At 37.8% G+C, this 21,585-nt stretch overlaps 1 protein-coding gene across 1 annotated transcript; it reads right to left on the bottom strand.

The window, feature by feature from the left end:
• Positions 1-3,110: 3,110 nt before the first annotated feature.
• Positions 3,111-11,363, bottom strand: LOC102898754 (granzyme K). Its single transcript, XM_006912456.1, has 5 exons — positions 11,300-11,363; positions 10,878-11,025; positions 5,757-5,907; positions 4,713-4,982; positions 3,111-3,339 (listed from the first exon to the last, which is right to left on the bottom strand). The coding sequence occupies exons 1-5, from the start codon at positions 11,361-11,363 to the stop codon at positions 3,178-3,180; spliced, it is 795 nt and encodes a 264-aa protein (XP_006912518.1). The 3' UTR covers positions 3,111-3,177.
• Between the last annotated feature and the right edge of the window lie 10,222 nt (positions 11,364-21,585).

Genomic DNA, 21,585 nt, shown 5'->3' with positions numbered 1-21,585 from the left:
CCCTCCCCAGACCCTCCACGTAGCCAACATATTAATGCTAACTGCATTCCCTGCATTCCCTCTGCCTTGCTCCCCATCCCCGTGACTATCAGCTACTAATTTGTACTTCTTTAACCCTTCACCCCATTCTCCCAACTCCCCAAACTTTTTCCCCACTGTCCATCACCAAATTGTCCACTATATTTGTGAGTCTGTTTTTGATTAGTTTGTTCTTTTTATTCCTTAGATTCCGCATATAAGTGAAATCATATAGTGTTTATCTTTCTCTGACTTAAATACCTTCTAGGTCCATCAAAGTAATATGTTTTTCCATCCCTTCCTTTTAGTCTCTGTCTTTTAATTTGAAGTGTCTCTTATAGGCAACATGTAGAGGTCTTGTTTTCCTTTCCATTCATTCACTCCTTTAGTTGGAGCACTTAATTCTTTTCCATTTGAGGTACTTATTGATAGGAATGTAGTTGTTACCATTCTTTATTCTTGTTTTTGATACATGTTTTTTCTTCTTAGAGAAGTCCCTCCAACATTTCCTATAATATGGGCTTGGTGATAAATTCCTTCAGGTTATTTTTGTCTGGAAAGCTCTTTATCTGTCCTCCAACTCTAAATGATAGCTTTTCTGGGTAAATTATTCTTGGTTGTAGATCTTGGGTCTTCATTCTGCTGAATATTTTTTACCAAGCCCTTCTATCCTGCATAGTTTCTTTACAGAAATCAGCGGTAACATTTCCTATAATATGGGCTTGGTGATAAATTCCTTCAGGTTATTTTTGTCTGGAAAGCTCTTTATCTGTCCTCCAACTCTAAATGATAGCTTTTCTGGGTAAATTATTCTTGGTTGTAGATCCTGGGTCTTCATCCTGTTGAATATTTTTTACCAAGCCCTTCTATCCTGCATAGTTTCTTTAGAGAAATCAGCGGTAAGTCTTACGGGTTTTCTCTCATAAGTAACTATCTGTTTTTCTCTTGCTCCTTCTAATATTTAAAGAGTCTTTTTGTTAGATTTGTTTCATGGATTTAAAGTTTAGATGGAATAGATAATTAGTTTTTAATGGTGAGTCTAGAGTCCTTATAATTTCCTTCTTTTCTTTTCTTATGAAATATAGTTCAGAATTTCTGGGTCATAATCATATGTTTTTAATGAATCAAAAATGACATAAAATGGAATATTTAGAACCTTTTGTTTTACTACTTCATTCTCAAAGCAGTTCTATAGTTTAATTAGGTTACTTTTTAACCTAGTGCTTTTATTTGCTTAAGTATTCATAGTAGAGTAATGCTATCTACAAACCATGACAAGCAAATAAGCGAATTAAAGCATCCATTCTATAGAAACGTAGGAAAACTCGATGGTGCCACCTTGAAATGAAAACTATCCTCTGAAACCCAAATTAAATATAAAAGCTGAGATTAACCCTTTGGTTTCTGACTATTGCAGGAAAAGCCTGAATGACTTTCCTGTCCTCCACCACCACCCACCCAAATCAGAAATTGTTGCCATTCTAATCACTGCACAACCACATCGTGGACAGCTCAGAGCTTCAAGCACACTTACTGAGTACACTTTGGTCTTTCAGTCATCAGTTCACACTGAAACATTTATAAAATGAACAATTTCATGACACTTACTGTTCTTTTTTGTAAGATGTTATTAAGAATGTTCATTATCAGTAACTCTCAGATTTGCCCATTTATCAGAATCAACTGAACTGCTTTTAAACAATGCAGATTTCCAGGTTTGCTTCAAGCCTATTCAATTCGAATTTCTGGGCAAGGAGTCAGGGTCATCTGTATTACAAACAATCTTCTCAAGTGATCCTGAGGCAGTTGGTAGGGACATTGGAATCATGGCACAGTGGCCTTCTTAAAAGGTTCATGGAAGAAATTTTCTCTCACCTCAGTTCTGGTACCAGTGATCTTGGGCAAATAATTTATTTTTATCTTTGGATACTGTAATTCATATAACTGACTGTGTTGATCTTTTTTCACTGACTTATGTGAGACACACAGCCAAATATGGCTTCTTCTAGCAAAAGTATAGGAAGAAAATGATGGCCTTTTGGGTGTTAACAACACTCCTGTCTTCATCTCTTTCTTACTCTCATTTCAGGCTTTCCTCAATTTCTTCACCAAGTTATTGTTTTTTAAAAATTAATTAAGTAACTAAAAAAATTTTAAACCATTTGACACCCCACCTGGCAACCACTAATCTATTTTCTGTATCTATGAGCTTTTGTCTTTTTTTTTTTTTAAGAGAGATTATACAGTATTGGTCTTTCTCTGTCTGATTTATTTCACTTAGCATAAAGCCCTCGACGTCCATTCATGTTGCCGCAAATGGCAAGATTTCATTGTTTTTTTCATGTTTGAATAATATTCCATACAATTTCATTATCCATTCATCAATGGACACTTAAGTTGCTTCCAAATCTTGGCTATTGTAAATAGTATTGCAGTGAACATGGAGATGCATGCATCTTTTCAAGTTAGTGTTTTTATTTTGTTCAGATAAATACGCAGAAGTAGAATTGCTGGATCATACCGTATTTCTATTTTTAATTTTTTGAGAAAAAATTATTTTTAATTTCATACTTCTTATTGCAGGTATTTTTTGTACATTTCTTTAGATCCTGTATGAAACAAAGTGTGACATGAATAAATGGTAAGTACTATCCTAAATATTTGTACAAACCTTTATGCGTCTTTCTTAACTTGAGTTGGGGTGTTTGAATTTACTGTTTCTTATTTTGAAAATACAGTTCAGGATAATCTAGCAGAGATCACAACATAAACCTAGTTGAAGGTGGTGCCATAACTGTCTAGTTGAATCAACTTTTGCCCTTTTGGGGACTGTAGGTAGAGTAGGGGGATATGCCATTTGCCGTACTCATTCCCATAAAAGACAGATAGTCTTCTAAATTTTATTCAGAATGAAATCAGCATAGCAGAAATACATCAGTAAGACATGTGAAAGAGAACTTGAACTCATAACAAAGTCAATCATAAGGGGCAAGAGTGGACTCTAACTATGTTCCACTTTAACTCCATCAAGCTACATCTGAAGATAAAGTTAGCCTATAGAACACATTATGGGAAAAACAACAAACAAACACAAACACCCGCCCCCCGCCCCGCCGAAAAAACAGGCAACTGGCAGATCCAAAAAAATCATTTGTAGCCTCAGTTTGCATGAGATCGGGCAAGCTTGCTTTTGATCCAAATCAGGTATTTCTTGGTAAGTAGGGTGTAGATTCCAGGTTTCTTGGCTACACCACATTTACGACCTCCAGAGACTAGGGCATAGAAGGCACCTTTGCAGACCAAGGGACCACCTGAATCACCCTGGAAAGAAGAAAATGGGAAAATACTTGGTAAGAAGTTGTTGAACTTTTTCTACCACCACCTGTTGATTACTCAAAGATTATTATCTGGGTCCTTGGTTTTTTGTGTCCTGAATAGTGCCCAATGTAGCCCCTTACTGGTGTAGGGTCTCTGTGTCTCTGTCTCTGTCCAGGACTATGTTCCTGTCTGTCTGTCTCTGTCTAGGACCATACATATACATTCTTTGGTAATCAGTGACTATTGAACTTTATTCATTAAGGAATGAATGGGTAGACATAAAGTTTAAACTAACTCACTGAAATAAAAGAAATTTTTTAAATTGTGAATTTCATTTTGGTGTTTATGGATCTGAAATCAAGTGGGTATTTAGACTGGCAGAAAGAGTATTGCAGTAATGTCTTGGTGGCAGGAGCTCTATCTTCTGTATAGCTTCTCCCTGTTTTGCATCCTCATAGAGATGAACATAGTGCTCTGCACATACACAACGCTTAGAAAATATCTGCTCAATAACCGATTCTTGAGGACTCACTCTGATAATAAAACATGTAACTAAAATTCTGTCAAGGAAAGTGACAGGGTCATAGAGGGGGCAGCCTGGCCTTTCAGATTAAGAGCTGCTTTCAAATATGAAAAGTAGCCTTTGCCTCTGCTGCCACTCCCATCGAAAACTGCAGTACCTCATGCTCTGGTTGGCCTTGAAAATAGAAGTTCGGGAGATGATGATCCTGGGGCACTGCAAATGCACATGATCTTTGAAATCATCATACCTTCTACCTGATAATCACATGTATAGTGTGATGCAAATATTGTATTCTAATTTTTAAAAATATTGATAATCTATGTGCTACCTATTTGTCATCTGTAATCATGTACACCTATTTTTTTTTTTAGTACTCCAAGAGACAAAATTTTGAAAAATATGACTGTTGTTTCTTTGAGTCAGTCAGTTGACATGATTTAAAAAACACACACTATATAGTTGAGCTTTTTTAAGTTAAGTCTTATAAGACCTTTCTATTAATTTAAAATGTGGTTCTTTTCTTAGAGAAGTTATCTTCTAATTGCCACTAGTGACTTCAGAGTTGGTAGACTTTCTAGGATGGTAATACCCCTCAGAGGAAGCCTGTACAAGTCATCAGATACAGTCTATTATCCTGATTAGAAAGCATTTAATGAGTCTTTATTATGTGTTGGGAATGTTCTTATGATTCATTCAGACTGAAAGATGAGAGATAACACTGTTTAGGAAGGGAGAGTTCTTTTAGGAACTGTGATTTTGTGTATTCCATGCCTCTCCTCTGAGCTAATGAGCAAATGGAGCCTTGACTATAGAACAGCTCTCTGAGATGCCTCTTTGAGTGATAGGCTCTTACCTGGCAGGAATCCTTCTGGCCTTTGGCATCTCCTGCACATACCATGTCTTTAGTTATAATCGGATTGCGGTTGTAATAACGTGGGGAGTTGCAAAGTTTTCGATCTATGATAGTAACAGTGACTTCTCGCAGGGTATCAGAGGGGTGGAAAAGTTCTGGATCGGTGGTGCCCCAGCCAGTAACTTGGCACTTTGTTCCAGCTTTAATAGAATTTTTGGTGCTTGGGTAGAGCAGCTGGACGTGCTTATCAAGTTTTGCGACCATGTGAAGCTGACAAATTGAAAAGAGAATAAATTATTATTCGTCCCCAATAATATTCTGCTATTAGCCTGAGTGATCCATGTGTGGTCCTTCTGTTCTAGGAGGGCGTCCCTCTTCTTGAATCTTCTTTGGTGGTAGCTCACAGCTGAATTCATGGTTGTTGCTTTTTGGAACATGCTCTCCATTCCCCATGGAGTTCAGTGATGTTTGGAGAGGGAACTTATGCAGAGCAGGAATTTTGTTCAGTCTCAAGTAAACTGGCCTTTGCTCTGCATTGGATGGTTTTCTGTGGAATAACATCCACAGGTCATGACTTTGAGGGTTGGGCTATTTCCTGCTGGATAGGACCCTTGAGTATGGTCTAGACTAAGTTTGGACTAGACTAAGTATGGTCTAGACTAAGTTGTAACTCACTTCTGTGTCCCTGAAGTCACTTGGTTGGCTCTGTTATATAAATGACTTGTATTTTTCATTTGCTAATGATAAAAGCATTTGGGGAAAAAGCTTTTGATCTGGATCCTTAGGCCTGTTAGGATGTTCCTTCCCACATATGTGAGCATCAGAGTTGCTTTTTCTTGTGTTAACACAGCCTGATGCATTTGTAATAAATTCTTGTTTCTTTCAAGGCAGTACATGGAGTTAAAATGAGCCCTTATATAGTATGTCACAGTCATCTCAAACATGAAGAGAGTGCTAACAAAGTGTTTTTGTATAGATGATTTAACAGCTGAACTATATTGTATAAGAATGTTGGAGAAACTAAAGGCAGGCAATGCTACATACCTTAACAAGCATGATATCATTTGATTCAGGATCTGATTTAAATCTTGAGAATGGTATGAATTTTATAATCTCAAATGTCTGTTTGGAGGCCTCATTCTTTGAGAGAGAGTGTGCTCCTAAAACCACCTTGGGAGACTGGCCTCTAGCAAACCTAAAAAAGGCAAAGAGAATAGAAGCAACGAAATGATTCCCAAATCCCCCATTGGATGAGAAATGATGGAAAAGGTCATATGCCTACAGGAATAAGGACCATTTCCACCTCAAATTCCCCAGCACTGTGAAAGAATATTAGAACTCATAACCTACTATGGGAAAAAGGAGTGAAATCCTAATTGACTAAAATCAAGTTTACAACAAAATTGTGTTAATTTATGTAAAATTAAAGGAAATTCTACTTCTCAAGTTTTTGGGTTGATTTATACCTACCATTGTTAAGTTTTCTTTTTTTTTTTTTATTAATTGAGGTAAAATATACATAACATAAAATTTACAACTGTAAGCATTTTTAAATATATAGTTCTATGGTATTAAATGCATTTAATTGTTCATCCATCGCCACCATCAATCTCCAAAACTTTTTTATCTTCTCAGTGTTAATGGCATTAATAACTAAAAGGTAAAGACTCAGCTATTCACTTGTTAACCGGTATGTCTAGATGTTATTTCAGGGCAATCTGGAGAAGTAAGGTCCATTACATGGCTGTCATATATGCTCAGATGTTGTGTCCCCTCAATTAGAAAGATGATTTGAACAAGAAAGGAGAATTTTCCTTAAGGTAAAAAATAACTGCTAATTTAAAATGAAGACACTTTAGGGTTAGTAGCCATTGATAATTCCATTGCGGAGACTTAGAGGATATAAATGGGTGGGTCAGATGGAAAAAAAAAACAGTTTTTTTTAAATCCCCAGTCATATACAGTTCTAGTACCAGTACTTCAATAGTGCCACAACTGATCTGATTTACCGTATATTAAATAAAACTACATTTACATGTAGTTGTGAAAATAGAAATGACTTTTCTAAGTTCTTGGCAATACCTGGGAGCCATCTGCATATTACAAAACTATCCTATTCTAATATGTGTTTTTAGGAAGTCACTTCAAATCCTTTTTTTGAACAAGGAAGGTTATACAAAGAATTATATTTGTTTACGTATATCTATTTAGTTGTCATTTGAAAAAGGGATCAAGACAGATTATTAAAAAACCACACATACCCATACATGCAGATTAATAAAGATTAATGAAAGTTAAAAAGGGCACCGAAATACAGAAAAGAAAAGGAAAGTTGTTTCAGGTTCGGGGAATGAGTGCATAACTACTATGGGGCAAGTTGCGTATGGCAGGGCCTGCCAGGAATGACCACTTTTTGGTTTCTACCAAAAGAGTTTATTTTGTTTTTTTTTTTTGGACTTCCAGCTCTATTTGTTGAAAAGTTTACCTATTGCAAAATCAGGATGGGGATAAAATTTCTCAAAGGATGAGGACTGAATTTCCTAAGATTGATTCAAACTCAAATTCAACATATTCTCTAAACCCAAGGCTTTGGAGGGGAAGAATGAGAGAAAATCCCCAAGATCTTGGGTCTAACAGAAACGATGGGTACACGAGTAAATAACGAGCCCAAGGAAGGCTGTGAGGTACAATGCGGACTGCGGAAGATAAAGTCTGACTAGGGGGAGGGTGCTGAGAACATTTCTGGTTTCCCTTTATCTTTTACCAATTTCCTTGATTAGTTAACACTTTTGAAACATTTTGGTTCTTTTCATCTCCACTGGGACACGTTAATACTAAAAATCACCCAAGCAGATTATGAACGCTCTCTAAACTTTCCATTTCTGGATACACTTTAACCGTAATCTGTACTACAAAGGTCAGTTTTTCTGCTCACATGATACCTGAGTTCTAGGATCCCACCTCCTTATAAACCCAGGTCTAAATTCATACAGAGGCATAATAATACCAGTGTCTTTCATTTGTACATTTGTACAGCACAGTGTTTCTCCATGGGTGGGCCACCTGCTTCAGAATGGACCACCTGCTTCAGAATCATCTGGAGGTATTGGTTTATAATGCAGCTTTCTGAGTCCCACCCTGGACTTACCTGGATCAAAACTACATATAGAGCAGAGTCAATGTGTTGCTTGCAGTACGTCTTTACTTCATCTGCTGAAGACATTCAGAAACATTGTCTCTATTGAGCCTAACAATAACCCTTCTCAGTGTTGTTAAAGCCAAAGGGCTATGTAGTCTTTATTGGCGAAAGAGTCCTTTGACTGGCCAAAAGTGACACACATTGTAAGTAGGGGAATCAGGACCCAAACCCAGTTTTTGTGACTTTAAGTCCAGTGATTTTTCCGTGACATCTTTTTAAGCCCTGTGTCAAGAACTTTCAAGTCTCTTATTCCTTCTGCCCATCTGCTTTGGCACTGAGCAGTGTGTCTGCTTAGACGCAGGCCTTCGCTCTGACAGAGAAGGCAGGGTGCCTATTTCTTAGAGGTCTCTTTTGCCTAAGAGAGGAGGGAATGACCTAGCTGTCCTATCCCATTAATGCAACTAGATCATCAGATTGTTCCTCAGTGATTACCGTGGAAGGTACAGATAATGATATAACAACATTAGATAACATTTGCTAAGTTATAGTGGTATGTCAGGTTCTGTGCTAAGCATTTCATTTATTTTTTTTACCCCTTATTTAAACCTTACGACAGTCCTGTATGGGAGATATTATGAATATTCCCATTGGCACATGAGGAAATTGAGACTCATGTAAATGAACAAACCTGAGAAAGTCCCATAGACATTAAGAATGCAAATGCAGGCAGGATGGAAAGCTCAGTTATGTTGAATCCAGGGCCTAGATTTTTAACCGTTCTACTCTGGGAGCCTTGAGTGATTTGTGATGAAGCGAGGGCATGTGGATGGGAGTGTGGGGGCTTCCATCTAATCACTGGCAGGTGGTAGGAGGGGAGGGTGCTCAGTAAGAGAAGACATTGGGAGAGACTCAGGAAGACAATGGACAAGAGTTGGTGAGAGATTGCTTCTCATAAGTTAAAATGTTGAAAATAAGATTATGCAAGAAGTCTTTTTACCAGTTTCCTTTTAAAATTGGCATGGCAACTAATAAAGGGTCAAGATACTGCGTGAGGAATCACGTAGATGGGTAGTGAGAGGGGAGCACCCCAGATTTGGCCTCCTCCACCGTTTCGCTGAGAGAGGGGCCGGGGTTAGTAAGCTATTCCTGCAGGATACTTGCAGTACATTTGTGGGAAGCCACCATTGAACTATTTCATAAGTATTTTGGATTTCACAAAGCTTAATATTTTTCTAAGCACTAATCCATCCACATTTTTACACCCAAGTGTCCTGTAGAGGAAATTTAAACTCCACATATTTTGAAGTTCTTTTAAACTCCAGCCATTTAAAATGATAGTCAGCAGTAGTTTTTTCTTTTTTCTTTCTTTTTTCTTTTCTTTTTTTCCCTTTAAACTCCAAGACCTCTTTTCCCTGATTTGTCAATTTGAGAATCCACCCCGACTGAGTCAAATTCACTTGACAAAATTTAAAATTCAACTTAATAATACTATTTACCTTTAGGTAACACTTTATGGCTTGTGAAGGATTTCACATACTTTATTTTCAGCTTAGCCAAAAAAAAAAAAACAAAAACAAAAACAAAAACAAAAAGTCTTCAGATTTCTTTCTTCCTATCCAGCATTTGCTGAACATTTATAAGAAGTCAAGCTCTGTGTCTGGAGAAATTAAAGTCCATCTGAATGTCTACCATAAACATATTTGAGGATGTACATATTTTGAATTGAATGAACATTTACTGATAGTCACCCTCTGCCTAGCTGGTCCACAGGGAGCAAGTGCCCTGGAAAGAATAGAAGTGATGGGGACACAAGGGTGATTTCTATGACAGCAAGAATCCCATTTAAATAAATTAGCCACATTAAATTAGAAATTAGTGGCTTACTATTTGGAAATAAAACAGAAACTCTCACTGTTTCCAGGCTTCAAAATTTCTATTTTGTGTTCAGAAGTCTCATTAATGGGGCAATCAAACAACTACCCACCCCCGCTCCTGCCGCCCCACCAAACCTGGAGAAGCGAGTCAATTCAGTTGTTCCATTTAGGTATAGCTGATGCTCAGAGAACAAAGCATTATGGCTAAGAGCTTCTTAAGTGAAATGCTGTGATGCTTATAAGGAAAGGAGAAGGAGGCCCTGTCTCTTTACAGCTTATTCATGTAAGAATCATAAGGAAGAAAACATACAAACAAACAAAAACAACCCCCCAAACTCCAACAACAACAACAAAAACACTAAATTTTTGTGATGGTTGCAGAATCCCAAGAAGAGTTTTAGATTTTTTAAGCTGAAGTAAGAGAATCACAGCCTGAAATGGACTTTGAGAGGTCATAGTCTATCTTCAGAAAAGCTTTTATTTTAAGTATCTCAGAAAAAGAACTCTGTGTATATGTGTGTATGTGTGTGTAAATCATCTATAACTTTTTTTTCTCACCTGGGTAGGTTGTTGCCCACTACAGCTGTGATTCCCAACTATGGGCCTCACTTCTAGGCTGGGAAAGGGGGCAGAAGAGTTAATGTAAGGAGTCTAAAAATCCATTAGCAAAGCAAGTTTCTCTTACTACTACTACTACGGCTAGCTGTTACTTATTTGTATTTACTATGTGCTCAGCATATTCAAATATTTATAAGAATACAATTTAATCATCAAAATCCCATGAAGCAAGTACTACTATTATCACTGCCCATGTGTAAAATGGAGAAGTGGAGGTGCAAACTCAGGTTGTCTGATTTTCTCATGAGAAGTATGACCTAATAAGGTCAGGAATACTGCTGCTTCCATTATTACTGTTGACGCATTACACAGTGGGCTTGAATTTGTCTAATGGCTTCATGGGAAAGGTAGGCCAGCTCTCCCTTTCTGAAAAGGAAAATTCAGGGCAGAAAACATGGATGTGCAAATTCCACCAGTTGGTTGGTTATCACAGAAGCTACTGGTAGATCAAATTCTCTCCTGGGAGAGGTGAGCTTCTCTTCTCATCAACTTGAGGAAAAACATGGAAAAAAAGCAGAAAGTGCAATGACTCACTGATTGCGGCAGTGGGCTGCTGTCAGCACCCACTGAGGATGGATCAGGACTCCTCCGCAAACGTGATTGCCGCCATACTGGAGGGAAGCCATAAACGGCCTGGAATGAGGTGACACTTCTTTCCCTCCAATTATCTCCATGTTGAAACCTACAAAAGAAAATCGAAAGATTTAACATTAGAGATCTAAGCAGATAATTTCATGTAACTCTTCTTTCGACAATCATGATATCATTATCAAAGATTTAAAAATAATCCTACAATCACCTAATAGTTATAATTTTACTGATGAACAATTGTATAACACATTACAGGTGAGAGGAATAGACATGGTTATGCAAAATAATTTTCATTTATACTGTAACAATACAATCGCTAGAAATTCATTTAATGCTCACATTTGGTAGGCACAGAAGATACTTACACTCTGGAGTCAGACAAGCTCCAGCTATTAGGAAAAAGAGAGACAAAGAAGAGAACTCGGTCATTTTAATGGCTTAGATTTAAGAAACACAGAAGAAATACTCTATCGGTAAAGGAAGAAGATTCTGAAGACTAAGTTTTGATCTCGCAAGTTTTAACTTGTTCACCACAAATGTTCTAGAGGTAAGGATTTTCACACCGAAGTCTAAAGGGGTATATCAGTTTGGGGAGTTTCAGGTCTGTGCTTTTAGCACTTTTGGGGGAGTTCCGTGTGCAATAAAGAATTCATTCCTAGAGTTAACCACCTTCAATATCTGTATGAACACTCATGTTATGAATGATGCAAGAATAAAAAATATTCAAGCCATAGAAATAAATTAAGTTGCAGACAGGGTTCTAAAGCAATACTTACAATTTTTCCTGGCAGAAAATGGTGCCTATCACATTTAGTTTCTCTTTGTCATTTGGACATAGATTTATTAAGTAGAAAGACATAGAACCTTGCACAAATAATGGTTGTGTTACAATAAGGCTTTGCTAAAGCCTGAATGTCACCCAGAGAAACCCATATGCTTCAAAACAAACTTATTCCTAGTCATGCCATTTTCTCTAAATTTGACCACATTTGGTTAAATTTTAGTTATATTTTCAGGAGACTTCATAATGTATTAAAGGGAACATTGGCAACATATTTTTAAATTTTGAGTTTCTCTTTTATTCATTTTTTTAATTGAAAATGACCATGTGTTTATCCAGGGCTTAATAATAATGTATTTAAAAAATCAAGGACTACATTTCGTCATTCTCCCCAGTAACAGATGATAATGCATTGCTAGGCTTTCTATAGTACTTTCTCCTTCACTACAAGAGATATTAGACTTACGAATCTTTGAGATTCTAATTTTGCTAGGTGCTGATTAATAGTGCAGGTATTATACAACACAGAGTACAAATAGAAAAATCAGGCACCAGAAACTCAATTACTTTCCAATATTGACCAAATTACCTTGAATTAACAGTACTTACTTTCTTTATTCTAAGATCTTTACATCCTATCTTCTATTTTTTTAATAAAGAAAAATTGAAATCCAGGGCTATTACTCTTGGTGGACTGCAAAAGACTACTACCAAATTGTTGTTTTCTAGCATAAGACAGTAGGAATAATAATAAACAATATTGTAATTATATATTATGCATTGTAATTTGATAAGTGCCTTTAATTATTTCCAAAATTCTTTTTACATGATCATTTATATTTTTTCATGTCTTCTGTCTGTGAGGAAGGCAGGACAACTATTATGTTACAAATGAAGAAATAGGCTCAGGAAGGCTAAGTAATTTGCCTAATGTTACAGCATACAACCTGGACCAAATCATTTGCCTGACCTGAAATTACTTGTATATTAATAAATACACTACCAAAGCACAGAATTTGAAAAATATCCTGTTTTCACTTAACAAGGATACGGCAACAGTAAAGCTTTCTTGCATATTAAGTAAGCAGAATTAACAAAACCAATGCAGAGTAATGACTTCCTGTCACAGAGAACTGTGGGTGAGACAAGGAGGAGCTGGATTAAGAAAAGCCACAAACTTAAACCAAACTTGTTAGTTTCAGTCAAATGTCCCTGTGAATTTTCAAGTCATCTTTGTCACTGTTGATGTACTTTAGGTGGATCCCTGTGTGCCAGTTTTCCAAGCTATAAAGATGACAGGATGACACCAGTTCCCTACTATATCCCAGTGATGTTGGGAACATAAGGAAAATAATGTGTGACATGTGGAAGTGATTTGAACTAAGAGGAAGAAATGAACTGTGTAGATGACAAAGCTTCATTTCCGATGGGTGGAAGGGAGGCATGGTTAAAAACATCACTCCCTCCTTATTTTTGTGTGGCAACATCCACATAGCTTTTAACAAATTGCTAAGCATTTTCAACTGTATCTCCACAGAGGCAGTTGTCATTAGTCTTGTGGATAGTTTTGCTGGAAATGACTGAGCTAGCAGGTGGCAGAATCAGTTTTTAAGCCCTTAAGTGCTGGCTCCAGGCTTCATGTTGCTTTCAACCCGACTACGTACCTGCCCTGTTTTGAAAAGTCTCTGGGGCTTAGATGCTCTAAAGAGGCAAGCTAGCTGTGACCAGGGGAAAAGGATTTAGTCATATGCACTGCAATTAGACATGGGTGAGATTTAGTTCACTTGGAAGGACAGTCTCATAACTCTTTCTTGTAGCTGACCTGGAAAATTCTGAGAATCATGTTGGTTTATAGTAATGAGTTCCTTGGTTTTGGCTTTAGTCCAATGCACTGGTTAATAGTATCATTTGTTATTATACTTAGGATCCTGGATTTGAGAACAGTGGGCTGTGTAACACAATGAGCTCCACATCTAATTTATTTCTGGGTGTTGGATTTTGTTCTGTTGAGTCTGCTGTGGAGAGAGCCTGTTTGCTTTGGATGGCGTTTGTAGCAGCTGTGCTGGGCTGAGCAAGTGTGAGGCTGCGGTGCTCAGCACAAGACTGGCTTCACACGTCGGGAGGCCTTGTTGTTGCGTGTTATGTTCAGCTGTCCTTATTAGCTGCTCTTAGAGATGCTGCTTTTGAGCACAGGTTTTTGGTTTCCCTCCATCTCTCCTCTCTCTCTTGGCCCTGCTGTGTTTTGGAAGACCCTTTGGAAGGACAGCTGTCTGGAAGCGCCAAAGGCCATGTGTGCTTCTCTCCATTGGGCTGCCTTTCTTTACCAGCCCAGACACCTGCTTTATCACATTCATCAGCCACACCCTCTTACAGTTGTGTCACTGAAACCATAACCTATAGACCTGTGCCAGTCTGTAACCTGTTTTTTACCCATCTGGGGCAAAAATAGGCAGAGATTGAGAGTCAGAGCTTAGAAGCTCAATCCTAATTTATTTTATTTAATGAAATGTAATTTAGTGTCTGTTCAATCTAATCATTAAATAGGACATGCATTTTGCATGCTTTTGTTTTTAATTTAACTTTTCTATTCGTGTTGTATTATATCAAGTATCAGTTCACAATGGACTGGAACTTAAACCAAGCAAATTAACAAACAAACCCCCAAAACACACCTCATCTTCCTCGCAGGTAGTGTGAGCATAGCTCTGCAGACACAACTACAAAGCAGAACTCTTGAGTTCTCTCTCTTCTCTTTTAGCCTCCTTGAAAAAGTTTACCAGTACCAAGGTTTCCAGGACTCTCATGGCTGTCCAGGTCTCCCTAGCCCCAGGCACTTGAGATCAGGATTTGGCAGAATCCCCCTGGTTCCCTCCTATATGGCCCGCCATCGTCTGGGCCATGATTTCTGGCCAATAATGGTTTAGCCAATTGGATAAATGAATCTGCTAACAATTATGGTAGCCTTGAATATTGGAGTGAGTAGGCTATTGGGTGCTGTGTGATGACATTACGTCTGGAGGGTCCAAGACAATATAAATCCTACTTCAGATTACAAGTATCCCTCTCATAAAATTCCTTAATATTGATGAGCTTGAGAGCAATTGCAAAGGAAAGCAAAGTACATCTTAACTTGGACCTAGGGTTTTGTCCTTAACATCAATGCAGAGAAACTTTGCACTGATGGATGGTAAGCTGGGTTAGAATATGTGGTGCACTACCTTGTCCTTAGCTACTTAAATTTAAGTACTTCAGAGAGTGCTCTATGACTTCTTTTTGGTGGAATGGTGGTGGTGATGAGAGTGAGCTGGCAGGAAATTTGTTTTCTCTTCTACCTTAACTTTTAATCAAAATATATTTTGCATATTAATTATCTTCCTTGATTAACTATGAATATGTATCTTTCTTGATTAAACATGATTATGTTCCATCATTATTGAGTTACGTGACATAGCAGTCTTTTAACTTCATCCTCCTTTACTCCTCTCCAAGTCAACTATGAAATGACTGCAGTGAATGAGAAGTGCAGTGAGTAAAATACGGGATCTTGGCGTAAGCAGTAATCGTAGGAAAACACCTGAGAAGTTGGCAAATGAGGCTTTCCTAGTACTCCTGTAGCTGGCTGCCTGCTCACCTCATCTCAACCTTTTCTCTCATGCTGCCCTTTTATGATACCTCTTTTTTTTCTTTACTTCTTCAGGGTGGCTTTCAGTGTTCATTTTCAGTGAGTTGAAATATTATGGGAGGAACCGGAAAAGTCCCACATGGGGTGGTCCCTGTGATGTCTCTGGACCCGAGGCAGATCACTCACACTGTCTACAATATTTGTACCAAAAGATTTACACATGTGAGAATCTTTCCAACAGGAACGACCGCCAAAGGAAGGTTTACAGCCTTGATGTCTCTCCCAGGCAACAACTTGTGGGGACACTGGCCTCAAACAGAGGAATTGAGGACTTGGATAAGCCTAGTGGGGTTTTAGGGAGGTGACTAGGATCAATATGTAGGTCAAGTCAAGGGAAATATGTCAGTGAAAAGAACCAGGTGATAAAGATCAGAAGAAAGGTGGAAGTAGGAAGGGAAGGAAAGGGAAGTAAATCGTATTGTAGAGGAAAGAAGGAAACAATCAATTGAGAATGGGAGACCTTATAGTAGAACATTTCCATGAATATCTGAACATCTCAGATACTGTGATATGCCTCAAGCCAAATACATCATCTTTTTACAATAGAAACAGATCTGATAAAATGAATACTCATCACAATGAAAGCAATGCAGTTGTTCAAATTAATCAGAATGGTTTCATAAAATAAAGCCACAGCAGGCAAAATAGTAGGTATTTCAAAGGGGGTGATCAGACTAATGAGAAAATACAGTAAATGCTATGGCCGAACTGGAGCTCAATTGATTCACTATGCCTTAATTTTTCATTTACAATGAATTCAAGTTGAAATTGTCACACAGTTTTAAGTATGATAGAAATACTTTTTCCAAAGGCTAATGATTGGCCAAACAAAACACACACAGTTAAGTATGATAGAAATACTTTTTCCAAAGGCTAATAATTGGCCAAAGAAAACACACACAGGTGTGCACACACACACACACACACACACATGCACACACACAAGCACACACACATATTTGCATCTCCATCCCAACCCCACACCCATTGATTCCTGAATCTCCACCTTAGTCTTTACCGAGAAAAAATTCCAGGTGGATTAAAAATTTTTATGAAAAAATGAAATCATTATAAGCACTAAATAAAATGGTAAATTAAAAATAATGTTTGATAGATGAGGGCATAAAGGAAATCACCAATAAATTAGCATATATAAAGCTTTGACTTTTGTAAGGTAAAAAACACCATAGGCAATATCCAAAGACATATGACAAAATGTTTGTATTTGTATTGAAAAGCATTTTCCCCCAAATATCTTTAATATATGAAAACTCTCAAAGATCAATCTAAAAAGATAAGAGTCATAATAAATGCACTTGATGATGAACAAATAGATCTAAATAAAAATAAAACAATACTTTAGTTAGGGACCTAATATATAAATAATACTTTTTAAAAAGTGTTGGTGATTACAAGATAAAAACCAAAGCACATTTCACATTTCTACAAGTCTTAGTAAGTATAAGTTTGATACACTAATAGTACAACTATAGCAAATACTGATAAAAAGACCACCAAGTTGAGAAAAGATAAATCAGCAAAAATATAATCTAAATTCTCGTTGTTGGTTGATGAGTTAGCTGATGGGTGTTAGCAGCAATATAATTATCATTCTATTTCTTTTAGATATGGAACAATGTAATTATCATTCTATTTCTTCTACAACTTTCTCAATTCATCTCTTCTTTCCAAAGTCCAAAATATAAACTTTCCGTTCTCACCAGAATTTCAAATCACTGTCCTTTTTGCAATTTAGCCATGTCCACTAACTCTCCTCTGGGACATCTGACCTCTTTTCAGTCTGAACAAGATAATCATGTTAACAAGGCCCACATATCAACTCCAGGTTTCCCTACCCCCTTAACCTTCTATTATGGAAGTTCCCAACCCTACATCACCTTTACCATATGCTTTCTCAGATTCTAGCTTAAAAAATACTGCTACACAGGACCCTGGTGGGCTAGCCCACCAGCTCAAGAGCGAGATGTACTCTTACTAAGATGTACTTACTAAGCTGTTAACTGTATTCTAGAAATTCTTTCACTCATTTCTTGTTCATTCTCTAAATCACTGGCCACAATAGCCTTTCCAGACTTTCTTCATTTTTCCCAAGCCCCATATCCCACTTCTAGACCCAATACTTCACCTTCCACTTCAGAAGTCGAAGGTGAACTCTGTCTCTTTATCTAACTGCTCATCCGTTCTACCTGGTCAGGTGGATACACCTTCCTAAAGGAACAGCTTTATTCTTTCCTCATCTGCTGGGGACTTAATCTTTTGATTGTTTCTTTATATAGCAACTTAAATTTATATATCTTCATTAGCTCATTCCTTCGATCTTCATCCACCCATCTATCCATCCATCCCTACATTAGTTTTGTTTGCAAGCCTACATAGACCTATCTATTCATGAAAGATATTTATTTGAACATGGTTGTTCCTCAATTTATCATTCCTTTTCTTTCTTTCATAATCAGAGTTCTTTATTTCATGATCAATTTCTTGCTCTCTCTTGTCATCCTTACAAATTGTTTTCATTTCTCACTGAACAGGTGAAAACGTTATAAGTAAATCTTGTGGGTTTTCCTCAGTCCTCATTCTCTTTGATATCTTCGCATCCCTTTACTCTGCTTTTTCTTGAAGCATTCTCTGCTCCTGTCTACTCTCACACACTCTGTATTGATATTTTTCACCCCTGTAATCTCTCTCTTCACTGCTACTTCCACTTCCTCTTCCTGTTCTCCAAATTATGAGGACGAATGTTCTTAGGTGAACATTTACAGTTGCTAATTCTATATTTGAAATATTAAAGCCCTCCCTCATACTCTTTATACCAGTAATATCAGGAACCAAGAATATAATAGAGCCATTTTGAGTAAATGTCTCCAAGGGAATTCACAATGATAAAATCAAAATAACATAAAATAGATTCTAAATTAAGATTTTCATTGTTTTCATCAACAAAATTATAACGTTGGGAAGCTTCTTTTTTCTTTTCCCTCATATTCAAGATAGTAACCGTATTTCATTGTAAGCGACTTGATGCCAATAGTTGAATCAGTCTGTATTTTAATTTAGTATTTCCTCCAGACATTCTTTGAACGTGTGTCAACAGGAAAGAACATGTTTCAAAATCAACTTCTGCCCATTTCTCCCTTAATAAACAAAATTAAGTTTGAATACGCCTTTTAGTTCTCCCTATGCTTTCTGAAATTTGCCAAAAAAAACTGAATTATCAGAATTGTTCAAGACCATATTCTAAAGCAGGTGAAATTAGCCATGGAGGCCCCTTCATCTCCACTCTCTTAACAGTTCTCATCTGCAAGGATTTATTGTCAGTAAATATCTACCAACGCCTCATAGCTCAAGAATATTTTAAGATGTTGTCACTTAACAGTGTATTCTCATTTTATTTAATGTATTTTAAACAATAAAAAAATCTCCTAGATTCAGAGGTAGCATCTCTAATGATGAAATGTCAGGTATGGTGACAGGAATGGAAATAGTTTGAGTGGATAACATTCCTTATATTGATTAACTCATACCATAAGGCATCACCTCCTCTGAGTACAGAAGAGGCTGGCTCTAGAAATGTTTTGTTTTTGCATATTGTTGTGTAATTGATAAGCCAGAAGTCACTGAATTGCTGCTGCCAGGGGGATGTTTAAAACTGTCACACTAGAAGTGCTAACGTACATGTATTTCTACCTAATATATGTGTGGGTCATGTAGGGGGTGGCCAGAGAAATATTTTAAAGTTTGTATTTTAATCAGAGAGTACTCTTCTCACTAGAATGAGTTTTAAATGCTTCTCTGAAGAAACAAAGAACACAAAATGAGTGCCCCAGGAGCTTATGGGCTTCCAGTTCGCAGATCGCTCTGATGCACATACACAGAGAAGCCGTTCCCGGGTAATATGTACTAAGAATAATTGGAAGCTACACAGTGGGGTAGCATGATGTTAGGGAAGATGTTCCTTCTCTGAGTGACACTTCTCTTGTGTTACTAACTGCCAGACATGCTCTGTAAGAACAAGCTCTCATTCAGTCAGAAGTCTTAGAAAAGCATACTTGTGATAGGATCTAAGCCAGCAGGCTGCAGCACCAGGTAACAGTATGCAAAGAGACCAACCCAAACCAAAGCCAAGGACGCTTGTTGTGTGATCTAAATCAAAGTGCTCAGAGTGTTCTGTAAGATGAGGCGATTTTTAATAACTCATAATTTAGGGAAGAAGGAAACTCTCCTAGAAGACCAGTCAGCCTTCCATCTGAGACATTGAGCACACCCTTAATTGTTTGTTCTTCAAAATTTTATCTCCAGAATGTTGTTTTGTGAAAGTGTCAGAAGAGATCCAGAGAGACAAGAGACTGTGATGAGAAAGGTTACGTGCATCGAAATGACCAATCCTCTTGGAAGAAAGGGTCAGAAAAATTGACGTAAAATCTCTGAATCAAAAACCAACATATGGGAAATCTATATTTTATTTAAAAAATAATTTCCTGGAGGAAATTTCTTTATTTTTAAGTTTTAAAGTAGTAATAATAACCATTGGCAACAACTGTTATCTCGAACTGTATTTTTAACTTATTAAATAAAAATTACTCTCTTCCAATGGGAAAACAAGGGATAAAAGAAGTAGGCAGCCAGAATTTTGCCAAGTGTATCAGAGGGAAGCCAAGACTCCATAGTAACTTAGCAATGAAGTCTGAGTCCCTGCTGAAATTTATTTTATAGACAGAGAATCAAGTCCTGGACACAAAACAAGATCAACATGAAACACACATAGAAGGGTCATCAGAATGTAGACAATGCAAGTAAGAGACAAGAAACAATCCAGACGAGTCTACAACAGGGATTATTCTCTTTTCTCCGATTCATCAGGGAACACAAAGTTTATATCTGAACTCTCATCGATAATACTATTTTAGTATTTATATATGTTTTTCTATATGTGTTTTTCCAGGTAACTGTTTAGTAAACTTGATATAATTGGATTCAGTCATTATCAACAGACCTTTTTTTATAGGCAAAAGTCTTGGGTTAAAGAAGTATCCCCTGTAGGATTACTTACGTACAGAGCAGAACAAAACCCACCTGAGTTGCAAGTCATAATTCTGTTACCTGTAATGCATTTTTTTCAGGATGTTGTTTCAACAAAGAATATATATGTCTGTTCGGACCACAAGTGTTACAATCACAGGATGTAATTGCTGAAAGATACCTGTTTCAGTCAGATCCTGTCAGGAAATAGAATCTGACCCAGGTGGTTCAAATGAAGAGACTTTTCATGAAGGGGGACTACTCATAGAGGTGTAGGCTTGGTAAAGGGACTTGAGGCACTCAGGGGCTTGCAACAGCCATTGCTGCCCCTGATAGCACAAGAGCTGCGAGTTACCCAAGGGGAGCTGTAAGCACCGACACAGCCCCTGCCATAAATGCAGACCAAAGCAGGGAAGGAGTAGGGAAGAAATACCATGGCCCCATCCCTCTCTCCTCCTCTGATCTGCTGAAGGTGATTTCCATAGGCCAAATCCACAAGAAGCTGCAGGGCAAGGGAACCTGGGTGATGCAGTCCATAAAGTGTTCAGAGCAGGGCAGGAAAGGGCAGAGAAAAAATTGGGGATGGGTGGGGCAAGTGGTGAAAAACCACAGAGTACCTTGGAAATCTATCCTTTGTGCTCAGATGGAAAACTCCAAATTCTTTCTTTGTCTGGCCATAGACAAACCTCAGGTGGGCAGTGTGGGTAGAAGGTATGTGACTGTCTGAAGCAGCTTATACCTGGTAGAAGTAAGAGTTTGCTTGTTAAAAGCGAGCAGGCTGGCCCCTCTAGAAAAGAGCTGGCCTCTCCGTGGAAACCTAGATGTCCCAGTGCTTATGGCAACGAGTCCTGGTCAGTCTGTGATCATGCCAGGCGAGGGGCTGGTGCTTCTCCAACAACACATGCTTATAGGGGGATTCTACAGCTAGCTGGTGGCATCCCAGAGCTGCAATACTCAGTTCTCAGCTCCAGCTCCCATCATGCCAGGAAAGACCAGTCTTTCCCCGAAGCATGAGGGCTGAGCTGATGAGATAAGGCTGAGTGGAAGCACTGACATGTCATGTTATGCTTGTATCTAGTCTCTGATCATACCAGGTAAAGAGCAGTGTTTCCTAGTTACGCAGCCCAAACTCTAGCTCTGTTTGACCT

The sequence above is a fragment of the Pteropus alecto genome, unplaced genomic scaffold, assembly GCF_000325575.1.
Source record: "Pteropus alecto unplaced genomic scaffold, ASM32557v1 scaffold73, whole genome shotgun sequence".
NCBI classification, from domain to species: Eukaryota; Metazoa; Chordata; class Mammalia; order Chiroptera; family Pteropodidae; genus Pteropus; species Pteropus alecto.
The sequence above is the reverse complement of the archived record's forward strand: the minus strand, read 5'-3'. Positions and strand labels throughout refer to the sequence as shown.